The sequence below is a fragment of the Teleopsis dalmanni genome, chromosome X (genome assembly GCF_002237135.1).
Source record: "Teleopsis dalmanni isolate 2A chromosome X, ASM223713v2, whole genome shotgun sequence".
Taxonomy (NCBI): domain Eukaryota; kingdom Metazoa; phylum Arthropoda; class Insecta; order Diptera; family Diopsidae; genus Teleopsis; species Teleopsis dalmanni.
The window spans coordinates 90,856,154-90,871,287 of record NC_051848.1 but is presented as its reverse complement, the minus strand read 5'-3'; the positions used below and the strand labels follow the sequence as shown (position 1 = coordinate 90,871,287).

At 29.2% G+C, this 15,134-nt stretch overlaps 1 protein-coding gene across 5 annotated transcripts in view; it reads left to right on the top strand.

Annotated features, from left to right (window-relative positions):
* Window positions 1-15,134, top strand: part of LOC119687994 (alpha-tocopherol transfer protein-like) — a 34,179-nt gene that overhangs the window by 15,656 nt on the left and 3,389 nt on the right. For 2 of the 5 annotated variants that reach the window (XM_038102583.1, XM_038102580.1), the window contains exons 2-3: window positions 6,364-6,543; window positions 14,191-14,285. In XM_038102583.1, coding sequence (XP_037958511.1) covers window positions 6,375-6,543; window positions 14,191-14,285 — 264 coding nt within the window. In that variant the 5' untranslated portion in view covers window positions 6,364-6,374. Of the gene's footprint in view, window positions 1-3,914; window positions 4,054-5,682; window positions 5,750-6,363; window positions 6,544-14,190; window positions 14,286-15,134 lie in introns of those variants that run through there. The other 3 variants (XM_038102582.1, XM_038102581.1, XM_038102584.1) reach the window with 3 other exon arrangements.

Below are 15,134 nucleotides of genomic sequence, written 5' to 3'. Positions count from 1 at the left end.
GCTTTGGTCTATATTATTAAACTATTGAGCTATTATCATATTCCCTTGGGAATAATACTTCCAAGCTTTATCGTTACAGAAATATATGTTAGAAGGATTTGATTTTTATGCATTTATCATATGCAGTATTATTAAATATTTTATTTAAAGAATGCTTTACAAAATGTTAGGGAATCAAAACACTATTTCAAATGAACGCTCTTCGATTACAGCTAAGTATCATCCAAGTTCAAGTTCTCGTTCAGTTTTTCAAATACTTTTGGCAAAAATAAAGAAGAACTTAATTAATACTGCATTGATTAATAACTGTAATCAAAGAGCGTTTAATTAAATAACTTTTTTGACACGTATATTACAGTCCGCATGAAGTTTAAGTATGAATTAGTTACTTAATGATACTTAATTGATATCTAGGAAAACTTAATCAGCGCAATAATCACAATTACCTGACTAGAAACTGTTTGGGGTATATGTAACATTATTCACATCGTATTGGGATACCAACTCAAAACTAAATTACTTAATACGAAACTTAATACTACAAGCATAGCCGTATCAGATATGAACCCTTAACCTAAACATGAAATAAATATTATTACCTTATTTACACTTATTATAGATAGACGAAACATATAAGCTAGCTTTACTAGAGTTGTAATATTATGACCATATCCTCTTAGTAGGAACATACTATGTATATGGTATTGTTATGCTCCTGATATGGAGCATACATGAGATAAGTGACGCATTTCAGTTCTTCCTTTAATGTGACATTTTCCTTATCTGAGACTTATTACAAGATTTTGTGGTGTTTCCTAATAGGCGCAAAATTAGATATTCTTATATAAACCATATTACAAAAAATAATTCTGTTCATGGTATTTAAAAACCTTATTTGTACTGGATATAAGAAGAATAAATTGATTCTTTCGATTTAAATCCTGATCGAAATCGGCCATGGTTTTGATAACCGAAGCTGTAATTTTCTCAAAATGCATCCAGACTTTTCAAACGATTAATTATTATATATGTTCGGGACTTATTTCTATTTTTTTTCTCAATAGTTAACATTATGTACCTTCCTTCTTTTCTCTTTAGTAGATATACTTTCTAAGCTAGATCTAAATTCAACATTTTTATTGGTTGTTCCTAATTACAGACTTACTTCCTCTTCTTTTTACTTAACATAATAATACTAATATATAGAGTAATATTTTAAAGGGTGTCATAATATACTATACTGCCTATCTGTACATTTTTATCAATTACTATACTAATATAAATAAATTATTGTTAATGATACAAGTATTCCTTAATCACAAATTATGATTTAAAAAAAACTTTAGTATGTGAGTTTATGAAAAATAGTAATACTTTTCAATTAAAAAAAATCAAGAACCTCTTTAATTATATTCAGTAGATGTTCTATACCAGTACGATACTAAGGACGTGTGCGAGTTAGGCTAAGTTGCGTTCTAAATGTAATGATAATGTAGTGATGTGTCAATACGTGTTGATAAATGGCTAAATATGTGCAGTGCCTAAAATCCCAAAAAATCTCCCATTTGGTCTACCATAAACTTAGTCTGACTCGTACACGCCCTAAGTTACTAACTTTTTCACTATTTGATATAGTGTTTGAAAACCCTTACTATACGTTAGGAAATTTTGAACCCTCTTCCATGTGCAGATCGCATTTAGGGTATCACTAATTGCGCTAATTACGTGTTATTAAATTGTAATTACGATTATATTATTACAGATTATTAACATCGTATACAAATTGAATAATTATAATATAAAAAAAATATTAAAATGTACACAAATAGCTAAATAATAAAAAAAATAGTAGTATTATCTGAGAATAAAAAAATTTTATCAATGTAATTGAATAAGTCACATCTATGGTATATTGCTGTATTTGTATGATTATAGGGAAATACAATTATTCCAAACAATTTTTAAAGTAATTACTATTAAATTGAGCACTACCTAAATTCTTAATTCATACTTTTTGTTTTTTTTGAATTTTTGAAATTTGCAATAATTCGAACTATTAATTTTGAATTCTACATATAGCTATTTCAAAAATCTTTTAAAAATATTTAGTTGTCTAAAAATATATACTATTCATATTTGAAGCACTGTATTCAACTTTTTTGTGTTACGCACTACTTAAGGCAAGAAGGAATCCTTATGTCTTCCCTAAATAAAACGCACAAGGAGCGTTCAAAGAACTAGGAGATTGGTCTGGGGTGTACATGTCGGATGTCAAGAAACCCTTATCGAACTTAATGATTATTCATATATCTCATATATCTCAAAAACACATTCTGATTTTAAGCCTTGTACTAGATTCGACACAAATTTAAATTTGTTCACTTCCTCAGAACAAATGGAGGTGGTGGTAACGTCTCATCTTAAAAAAATGATACAGCAATAAAAGCCATACTAAATCATATCTAGCAGGCTTTTTAAATAATACTGTGGGTTTTTCTTTTTAAATATTTGCCAATTAATAAGAATCGAACTGTGGCAATATATTGTATACAGTTCAATGGTAGGAACTTTGAATGGATATAATTGCAAAAGATTAGCTAAATTTATTGAAACGGACATGTTATATAGAAATAGGGGACGGTGACTTATCAATTGTGGTTTAAACAAAACTGTGAAATCTAATCAATTATGAAGTAAAGAGAATTGTAAATGTATATTAACAATAATTTTAAATGAAATCCTCTTAATCATAATGGAATAATAACTAAATTACTTAAATATATACAAAAATATTACTAAAAATAATATAAATCTGAATACAATTGATTGTTAGGGAAAATTGTAAATGTATAGAAGGAATTATTTGAATTCAAGTCTTCTCAATCATAGTAAATAAATATTTGCTAAATTATTTAAATATAAAAAATACTAATAATAATGACTGAATAAATTTAAGTTCTAAAATGAAGCACAGTATGTATAATAATATTAAACCAATTACGAATCAAACAAAACCTCTGATATACTAGTTATACTATATTAGTTATTGCTGTAAATTCTTAGCTGAAAGTATATATGGAATGAATATAAATGTCTGAATAAAGATATACTACTGACCAGTTCGATAGAAAGGAATTCTAGTATTTTATATCTTAATGCTAGAATTAAAATGAGTATATATACAAATAATGAGTGTATGTTTACTGGAATAGAGGTATGAGCTTAACTAATTGTATAAAATATATTTAATGCCCTTTGTTCAGTGATTAGCATTATTATGAAGTGATTATGAATCACAAATCAGTTAAATACGCTCTAAAGCAGCTTATCTGATCATAGGTATTTGGAACGTAGGTACTTTCCGTCAGTGACAGTTGCAATTATGCAGGTCTCAATATCAATTGTAAATCTTCTCGGCTCTTAAGAACGATTTTTTGCAAAATTTTTAATATTTGCAGTTTCTATTTGCGAAGCAATGATTTGCAATATTTTTATGCATTTTTCGTGTTAAGGCAGAAACCTTGTTTGTTTGGAAAAAAATACACAAACTGTTAAATTAAACATTTAATTGCTAATTTATTTCTCAAAATTAAAATAAAAAATTGTTTTTATTTTTGAATATTTTTATAAAATTTAATGTCAAGGTTACATTTGTATTTTTGCCACAACGAGAAATTTTTTTTAATTTTATCTTTTTTATATGAGAAAAAACGCTAATTTGAATAAAAGTGACCACAAATTATTTAACATTTTTCTGTTAAATGCACATATTTTTTGAACCTATAATTAAATATATACAATATTTAGGAAAAGATATTGATACTTTAGATTAAACATTGTACAGTACGTACTAAATTGTTGTACTGTAAAATGTTGCATTGTAAGTACCTAATATATTTTCATATATTAAATAGGAAATTCCATATTTCCAGTATATAAAGTATATATAAAGTATATATAAAAAAAACCGATCGTAAATTATCTAAACCACCTTCTATAAGTAAAGCAAACCTATTATTTTGCAAGGTCGCAGTAATTAAAACAACAAAATGAGTAAGTAATTTAAGCTTTAAATATATATAATTATATTTTATCAATCTAAAGTAAAGTTTATTACCGAACTAACCAGAAATTAAAATTGATTACAAGTTGTAAATCTGCATCGATCGCAAAGCGACGATAATTACAAATCGTAACCTACAATTACATCAAATTTCAAATACAAGTTCGTGCGAGTAGTAAAGTAAAAGTTTTATCCGTAAATCTGTCGGATGCGGTTTTTATGGAAGCCTCTAGAATTAGTTTGCTAAGCACTGATATATTCATTAGTCACGATGTCAAATGTTCATTGAATTTTTTAATTATGCACTTTACTTAAGAATTCCTAAAGTGTTAATCTAAATCCAATGGATCATAAAAGATAATTCGTTCGAGCAAATAAACCATACTTTGTTATATGATTTTTAAGAATTATTCATTATCAATTGTTTTTGTCAATTTTCATTGAAGAATAACAAAAGTAACAGCAACAAAAGTTAATCAATATATTTAAAAAACTATAAAAAAATTAATTTTTTTGTTATATATTTACGATCCTCTCATTATCATCACTGGGCCATAATATATTGTATATTCGAATTAACTGATATTGTGATTGGGAAGATATCGGTAATTTTTCTTGCAAAACACATTGTATATTCTAGTTTAGCTCTCTGTTTAATTTTTCTCCCAAATAATGTAAAGAACTTAAAAAAAAATAAAAACAGCATTTATTTACAAAAAAAGTGATGGAATAATGCTTATTTAAACACCGTTATGCCAATATACCATAAGTAAGTGGAAGCTGCGATATCAAAGTTTATCTTAATACTGATAGTTAATAAAAGACTCCGAACTATCCATTTGTAATTTTTGCAGTAACTAACAAGCGTCAATTAAATTCTATATAACTGCACATCCATATAGCAGATATCAGATATCAACAATCCAAAATTTTTAATTACTTATTGAATACTATGTATATCTGAATCGAATGTCAACAAAATAGTTGACTTTATTAAATATTGTAACTTAATGAAATGTATTTAGGTCGTGTGCGAGTTAGGCTAAGTTGCGTTCTAAATGAGGGAAATTCTAAGTTGTGCCGATAATGTCGTGATGTGTCGATACGTGTTGATAAATGGCTAAATGTGTGCAGTGCAAAAAATCCCACGAAAAGTCCCATTTGGTTTAGCATCAACTTAGCCCAACTCGCACACGTCCTTAATCCATTAGTAAGCTTTCATATTTAAGTTAGACTACTTGTATTTATTAGCTTAACTTCGAAGGCCTTGAAAGTAAATACGCTCAACTCTTGTTAGACTTAAAATTGTATATTTTATAATAGATTAGAGAAATGTAATCCGCATCGATAAAATAAAAAATGTATTAAAGACGACGAAGAAAGTTAAATGACGGTATGTCATAGTAAAATTTACTTACCTCATGGCTTAAATATGGAGGAGCAAAGATCTTATATAAAACTTTGCTCTAGAGTGTTTTTAGTGTGGTTTTATCATCTTTGCTACAATACCATTACAAGTATCTGGTCTGTTGTTGTAAATATCTAAGTAAGCTTAGAAGTTAATTTTTAGTTTTTATCTATTTCTGACAATTAAAAATTAAAACTGAAGATTAGTAAGATTAGTAAAGACGGAATATTCCTTATTTTCTTTTGCTTGCAGTCATGTGGTTCTATTCTCTAGCAAAGGTAAAAATTTGGAAGAAGCAACACAGCAACACATCTTATAAATAAGATTGCAATCTTACTGAGCTTTAATCTGCTCTTATTTCTTTTTAACGACGATGTTATAAATTATTATTTATAAGCTTATCGTCATATAAGGACACATCTTAAGCTAATACATGTTAAACTCTTCTCAACTCGTCTTAGATGATTTTGTATTGAGTTCCACTTTTATAAATCTACTAAAGTTAGCTTAAGCATTTGTGGATCCAACTATGATATAGTTTTGTGAATTTTGCAGATTTTCCTCTCTAGTATTTCCCTTCTTAAGTAAAAAACGCTATAATTGTAGTTCTATAGCATTACAAAAAATCTACTAAAGTAACCGTACTTAATTGCGATAGGCACTTATACAGCTATTATATGCCATGTCTATTTATAGATACTTCTTTTATTGATGCTCTAGCAATTTATTGCGGTTCTTATTATTTCCACAGCACCCATATATATTATTTTGTAGATATTATTAATTATATTATAAAAACATATTCATATTATATGCATTTGTAGTTCTTTGCATTAAAGCATTTGTTTTTAATATAATTATAGTAATTGTTATATGTTATTTTTATTTTCAGGAGTACCTACCATGTTATCGGAACTAACTGAATTGCCATCCATTCAATTGGGTGACTTTAAGCTGCAGTTTGAATTGGGAGAGCCGACTGATTTTGCAAAGGAGGTTGCAATCAAAGAACTTAGAGAAACTCCAGAAATAAAGAAAAAAGCTGTAGAAGATTTGAAAAAATTACTTGAAAGTAAGAAATGTTTTAAAATTCGTTATAAAAACAATAATTCACTATAATAGCAAAATCTGCTTGTGTGCATACAAATATTCTACCTACGAGTACAATAGGAAAAAACTATATATTAAACAAATATTGATTAAGAGTAATTGGCAATATTTCAGTACTCAAGGGCTTGAAGCTCTAGAAAAAGTTGAATAATGAAACGACGAATATAGAATTGTTTGAAAATTTTGAAATTTATATTAAAGTTAATATTGTATAAAGCTATTGTATGTCGCTTATCGCATGTGACTCAATATATAACATAATATTTGTGTTGAGCTTGCTTCTATATCTTATATAAAGTAAAATGCATAAGGTGTGTATTTGTACCGTATATACGCTCAAAATGAATCGAATTTATTATTTTGAAAATATTATGGCAGAAAATATTATCTTTCAATAGAAATTGCATGAATATAACAATGGAATGTGAGGAAAATTGAAAATATGAACATGGGAGCCTTGGCAGCATTATTTTCTTCTTCATTTGAGTTTATAATAGGTCTGTTCCACAAGCTACTCATAGTAACTTTGAGTAAACACTGTGTATACACAAGCGCGTTCCACCAGCAAATTTTCAAGTATTTTTGTGTAAATTTTACTTCTGTTTTACTTATGTGTTACTATGAGTAGCTCGTGGAACAGACCTATTAATAAACGGAGGTGGCTGTCTTCACTTGATTAAATATATGATCCAAATATACAGGGTTGCTGACGAAAATTGCAACAAAGTAAAAAGCTCTATTTTCTTTATTTCTGTTAAAATTAATGAAAGATTAATGAAAATATATGAAAAGAACTTAAAATTTTAAAGTTGATTTATTTTGGTTCAATATGGCCACCTCTGGTATGAAATACGAGTATAACGCTTGCTTCAGACGATCGATATTTTGCTATTTTTCAGTGCCAACCTTACTTTTTAAAATACCCCAGACCGAGTAATCTAAAGGGTTTATATCAGGTGAATACGATGGAATAAAGCGTTGACGCGTGTTTTGTGCGATAGTGCTGATAGTCCTGTTAGGATGTCCAAATGCTGCGACCGAAATGCATATCTTTCGGCGCCTAAGGGTTTACTGCTCTCTTTAAAATAATTTCTCCATTTATTTTTACCCCACGGTGCATAAACACGACCGGAAAGCGACCTTCGGCGGCCCACACAATCGGCATCGGTGGCGCATGCTTTCTGGTGGGCATTTGTATGTTTAAATTTTTACCTCTTTTGACTTCTAGGACAAGTAAACTGGATCATTTTGGTTGTTTACGTAACTCACCACTTTGACAAAACGAACCAACATTTTGGCACTTTCGATTCTAACATTCTTTTTTTATTTGTTCATCGGTGGCTTTTATTTGAAATCATTTTTCAAAATGTGTGGCATCCTTTCTTGCGATACGTTCAGCTCATTTGCCATTTAATTGCAGCTACGGAGTGGGTTTCGCTCAGTTCGCTTCTTCGTTTTGCGAATCATTACTGGTGTTGTTACTCTTTTTTTTGGTCCACTTTCTGGGCATCAGGCAATGCTATTAGTATCACGGTATCGAGCTATGGTACAAGATACAAGTCATTTGTTCACAACACCTAAGTTGGGGGGACTGGAACGATAGCTACTTGTGTTCTTTTCTACAACACAAAAATCAAAATGCCTTCGTTCGCTTGTAAACAAGACAATGAACTCAAATGAATTAACTATCATTATTGGTTTCACAACTAAATCGGTGCGAGTTTGTTGTAATTTTCGTCAGGAACCCTGTTAAGGTAATGCATATAGCTAACTATATGTTATGATGTTTGCTTGGCACAGTTTATTTTAGATTAATTTCTTTTTTCAAATTTTCTATATCATTGTGGGCGATAATTGTTGTAAGTTGTGTGGTTTCATCTATCCAATTTAAGCTTTCTTTTCGAGTGAGTAACGTTAGTATTGTGCGGCAGTTGGTTATCGTTGTTGAGCAGAATCAGCCACTTCTTAAGACACCAATATACCCTGTCTAGCGCAATTTATTCAGTGAAATTTCATCACATATGTTTTATATATAGGTACAGTGAAATTCCCCTAACTCGAATCGTCAAGGGAACGGCAAAAAACTTCGAGTTAGGAAAAATTCGAGTTATAGAGAAAACATTTTTTTTTTTTTATTTAAAATATTGTTACATTTTTTTATTTTATTGAATTGGAATATATCATCCCGTGCGTTTGCTCTGGAATGGATAAATGTTCAAATTGTCTTGATCGCATCTTTATTTGCGGCAATTGTGTCTGCAAACTGCTTTATCTTTTCTCTAATAATACTACCCAACAGAGGTAGATATTTGCTGTTGCAGCACTTATCCATTGTAACATAGCTTCATCCACGTAATCTTATTTACATATTGTAATCCGTTTACGTTTATTATTACAGAACTCTCTTTTCAGTTATCCTTATTTTTTTAAATCGTTGATAAGATGTCACAAGAAATTCCATATTTTTCGGCTATATTCTTTTTGTTACCTTTTTCTACTTCAATAATTAAATTAATTTTTTCCGGGGTTCACAAACATTTCAAGTTTACTCATGTTTGTGATTGAAGGTCTACTGCTTCATTGATAATAAGCACAAATCCATCATCGCATTAAGGAAATTTACAATAATAAGAGCAGTTGTTAGCCATCTTAGTATCGCTGAAAGGTAGAATCCAATAATGTCGCGCAAGTTAGAAAAGTAACTGACAAAAGTGTTTGAAAATATAAAGGCAAAGCAAAAAATTCGAGTTGTGGAGATAAATTTAAAGGGAAGTGCTAAAAAGCTATGTGAATTTTTACTTCTAGTTACGGAAATATTGGAAATATTGGAGGGAATTCGACTTTTGGAGACAAAGAAAAAATACAAAGGAAGAGTTGTTGAATATTCAATGTTCGTACATAGGAGTTCGAGTTGTGCAATAATTCGACTTAGGGGCCTTCGAGTTAGAGGAATTTCACTGTAGTTAAATCTTGTTCCGATAATTTTTTTGAATAACATTATTTCAGAAAATATTTTCTATATACAGAAATCTTTTGCAATTCTTAACTTATTACTCTCGGTTTTGCTCAATAGTTTTATGCTATCGATAAGTCGATACCAAAACTGTAATACACTAGTTGCTGCGGACTGTCATCGTATGAAAATGAAGACAATGCTTTAGGTTTAATGCTTTAATTTTTTTTTTTATATTTCAACACAAATACCAAGGCAACTATATATATCTAATTTTGATTTGTCAGCTTTCTTGACACTAGGCAAATCACTTAACATGAGAATACAAGAGCAACTAAGCCAGTGAAAATCGATAACCGATAAGCCTCAGTTGCTGTGTTCAATTTGCCAACTATCTTGGCTAAGCAAATTCTCTATTTACTAGGCGAGTTACTTAGCCTAAGCGTAAAAAGACACTTAAGCCATTATAGCTAAGTGCATAGACTATATATTGGCTTAGCTGTTTAGCCGAAATTGCGTTGTCACGTTTTTTTGTCAAATATATCAATTTTTTTTAATTTTTTAATATACAGTCAAACTTCCATAACTCAAGCACCATTTTGCAAAGAAGAGGTTCGACTTATGGAGACTTCGAGTTAAAGAATTGTATGTAACTTGCTGAGTAAACCCTGTTGCACTCTATTTAGTTTGAGTTATAGAAGTTCGAGTTACAATTACAGTCAAATATTAAAATTTTAATATTAATTTTTATAATAAATTTTACAATTGTTTAGAAATTCAATGACAGCAATGCTGCAGTTTAACTTAAAAGTAAGATAAGAGATAAGATACTGTAAAGGTGTGGCGATTTGAACGCAGCAATAGTTTCCTTTATCATTTCCTTTATACAGGATATAACACGATATTAGTATGATGGTGATATTAGTATTGGGTTAACTAGCACAGTTACGGATGTGTTTATGTAGCATTACTATGGTTGTTATGCAAAGTTTGTTATATATATATATATATATATATATATATATATATATATATATTCTTACTGAAACTAAAAGCCTTTATTAACCAGTGACAGTTTTTGTATATTCGTAAGTCAATTAAAATTGTATGATATCTTTGGAAGTAACTAAAAATACGGAGGGCCCTAAATGGCATTTAACTTTTATGAAGCAACCTTGGACAAAGGTACGTGAATACTTAAATTTTTAATTACGGCTATCTTGCAAAAAATATTCATAAAATGTAAGCAGTTGAGTTATATAGTTGCTCAAGTCTTGAACCTAATGAACCTCCATTAAAATGGATGTGCTTAAAGTAGATTGAGCAATTATTATCTAAATACAAGTGATTAAGTAATAATAAATTTTTGTTAATTATAGCAAAAATAGAATTGATAAAATCTTTTTACTCATGATGACAAGCAAATTTTTGATAAAACAAAATCTTAAAACTGAGACAAGCGATTATCGAAGCGGTCTACGCCATTTAAGTAGATTCTCTGAAATTTTAAATAACTCGTACTTTTTACTAGCCTACTGGTCATACACGATGACTTCATTTTTTTCCCATTTAATAAGCAATAGAAAAAACAAATTTATTATAGTTAATAATTTGTTTTTGCTGGTGTGTTTTTAGCATTAATTGTTCATTTAATAAGAGTGATTAGAACTTAATTTGTTGTTGAAACAGCAGGAAAGGTGTTAACACGAAAGACACAAATTTAACGTTCCATTGCACAAACCTAAAACGATCGAATCGATCAATCGAATCGCATGAAATCTGAATGAGAGTTGATATGAGAATCAAAATGGGAATCTGTATGACAGCTAGACGAAGGGTGTGATTGAACGAGTCTTTACTAGTTAGTTGTTGCTAATGAGTTTCAAAAATTCTATTAAATTAATTATACTAAAATAACTCAATAGTTTCGAGGTTTAAATACTTTTTTTAAAATTGTGTTAATTGATTTTATTTTATTAAAAACAATTGATTTAGTTTAAATTGCTTGCCATTGGCAGAGAAGTGTATCGAAGCAATTAGCTATTATTTAATTTGACAAAATATTTATATATTTATTCTTCTTATGTTAATTTCTTTTCAAATTTTGAACAGCAATAACTCTGGCATATGGAATGAATGTAATCTGGAATGTAATCGTTAATAAATTTAAAATAGAGACAAGTTGAACTGCTTCCAATAGTAACTTTTTTCAAACTCTTTAAATTATAAAGAACGCGAAAAATGAGAAAAACTGTTGCAATTTACCTATTACCATTTTAACCGTAACGAGTTCTTGGAGTTCATCGTGTAGTAAGGTGCCCACGCGTCTTGGCTACACTCAAGAGCTCATGAGTTAGGGCCATTTTAAATAAATAACAATGGTTTTTAATAAGTAGTAAACATTTGTGAATAAGATCAAGGGACAAATTCTATTAAACTTTGGTCACAACGACGAGGTTTTCAGTAATAAATGTCAAATTCTGTTTATATATCCATCCAAAAAAACAAATAATCTGTTGTGTTTAAGCAGAACTGAGAATTGTAATTTAACTGTCTGCATAACATACCTTTCTAGTTATGACCATAATATGTGCCTTAACTTAAGTCGCTATATAATTCTATATAGTGGAAAAAAATTCATATTGCTATAAGAATAGACCTCATTCTGTGTACATATGCTGAAAGTCATACTTCTTTAGTTTAGGATCTATTTTGCAGCGCTTAAGCTTTTTTAATACACCTATTGTTATCTTATTTCAGAAGAGTTTAAATTAATATAAAATTTTCATTAGTAAATTTTCCTTAAATTAATATAAATTAATAAATTAAATAAATATGTTTATTAATTAATAAATGTGTTTATGATTTCTTCAACTAGAAACCTGGTTTTGTTGCACTAGAGCTATAGAGCTGTAATATAGATACCACATATCTTTTTTGGAGTATTCTTGTTTTATGAGCTTCTCATTACTCAATAAGAAAGCTTATTTCTATTACGAACGTTAAAAGTCGAAGTTATTACTGGACTTCAGTGACTGCAGTCACTGGACTTATTAACCACATACTCCGTAATTAATTACAATTGTAATCTGATCTGAATTATTAATTTTCATTGCTTTCAGTTGTCTAGGCACTTTAAGTTAATTATTGTGATAGAAGACTTACATATCTTTGTTATTAATTATAGATTTAGTCTAATTTATATATCTACAATAGTGGATAATTGATGCTTAAGAATTTTGTAAAAATTAAGTTAGAAACAACTGTTTTTTAAATGGGCTTCTACTAAGGTTTGTTAAGATAACAGATTAAAATTAGAGTTGAGTATAAGATACGATTTTTTTATTTTTTTTTTTAAATACTATTAATTAGCATTCAAAGTTGAAGTGTGAGACTTTTCTCACGCCTCTCCGTTTCTCTCGGATTAATTAGTATTATGAGATTACTTTGCTGGAAGGAGAGTGAACTATTATCTTTATGAAAATGTGCACAGGTTTTCTGTGTAAGGTAGTTAATGTAGGCTATTGAAAGCTATATATGTGGTACACTGCTAATCAATTAGTTGATCAGTCAAGTACCATTAAAATAAGTGTCGGTAATATCTCAACGCTTTTAGTCAAGTTTGCACAGTTTTCTTTAAAGAATATATATAGACAAAAAATCTCTAATCTTCCCTGAATACACCTCTGCTCCATTGATCAACAAAACTCAGGATTATTTCTCACTGAATGTGAGTAACTTTGTTTTATATATTTTATGTATTTTGGAATAATATTCTGTGAAAATCATAATTATACTATTTTTGCTAAATAATTGTTAACCTTATGTTGTGCCATGGGAGATCACATTAGAGTGTTAAACACAACACTATAAAGAAAATCTTTAATCTTCAATATTCGAGTATTTATGCAATTGTCGTCTTGGCTACACATCTACACAGCTATATTTTTTTAATATTTTGTTTTATTAAAGTGCTACAACCGAAAATTGTATGTAAAAATTTAAAACGTGTTAAAAAGACAAAAAACCGTGTTCATTTGTCAGTACGAACGTAACTTCAAAGACTACAACTGTAATGCCGAATTCGTAGTATTTCTGCTCATTCATCATTATTTTTTTCTCCATAAAAGAAGTTCAAGGGCGTAAGCGCTAAAACCATCCATAAATAATAAAAAATTTGTAAATACGGAAGTAATATGACGTTGGTTTGTTTTATTTGACTACCTCTGTCTTTCTTGCTGCTAACTCTATTTCTGGACTTTAACCCTAATTAGGTACGAAAGTAAACGAATGGCTCATAGAGGAGAGTCAAGTCTTCAGGCAACATTCGAAAACGTAAGTATTTCTGCTATTGTTCGGACAGTTAGACAGTGGCGTATTCACTACGAAAGTTAATAGTTTTTTAAGGGCGCACTAAAGATATTATTGTTCATAAAAAAAATATAGAAAGAAAAGAACATAGAAAGTATAGAAGAGTGAAACCCTGTTGAAAGGGGTGATATACAACATTGAAGTTTTTAAGGTGTAGGAAATCACAGTTCAATAATTTTTAAAGCAGTAAAAATAAAAAATATATAATGTCATATATAATATATAAAAATATATATTTATTATATAACAAGTATATAAAAACTTTCTTATGAAATATTTTTTCAGATGAAACAGATTTAACAATTCCAAAAGATAATGAAGAATGGTTGGTGCGCTTTTTGAGGCCATGCAAATTTTATCCAGAGAGTGCAAAAGACTTGGTAAGACATAAACATAAGAAATAACTTTAAAATTTACATTCTTAACATATTATATAAAATAATTTATTTATTGTGCCATAGAACTCTTTTCTTGTCAATCGTCAGTGTTCTAAAGCTCATCGTGGAGCTTAGATTCTCAACAAATCTTTTCAATTTAACACGATCTCACTTTAATCCGTTTATATCTCCTCAACTTTGTCCATTGGCAGGAATGTCAGGTTCTAGAGTTCTTCTCCATGTCATTTTTGGACGATCCTATGTTTGTAGTGCTGAAAATTTAAATCTTAAAATCCTAAAATTTGCGTAGTATATGTTCAACTCATCTCCTCTTCTGATATTTCAATTGGATAAACATTGGTTTCTGATTCCTTAGCCTGCGAAAGCTAACATTTAGAACACACTTCAACTACTGTATATTTTATCAACTTATTAAGTTGTACTTTTAAGGTAATTTTGGTTTGGAATTCTTGGCCTTAGCTAGACTCAGTGCTTCTTCCATAGAACCTCCCATATGAAATCTGGCATCTGGCAGTCTGACATATATTGACTTTTTGTAATACTCAAAGGAATTTCTTTAGCAGTCAGGTCAAGATAGACATATAAAACGTCTGTTAACTCATTATCTAGGCTTATTCTCATATAGGTTTAAGCTTATGGGGGTTACGTTGTTTAATTTATTTTGCTTTATATCTAATTGGTTTTGAAATGAATTGATTATATGATAATAAGACAACTGGTTATAACAGCAATGAAAATCGGTTAATTTGATAATCGTAGAATAAAATTCAACAATAAACCAACCAGTAGCGTAACTACATTTTTTAGGCCCAAAAGCAAATTCTAACTAAG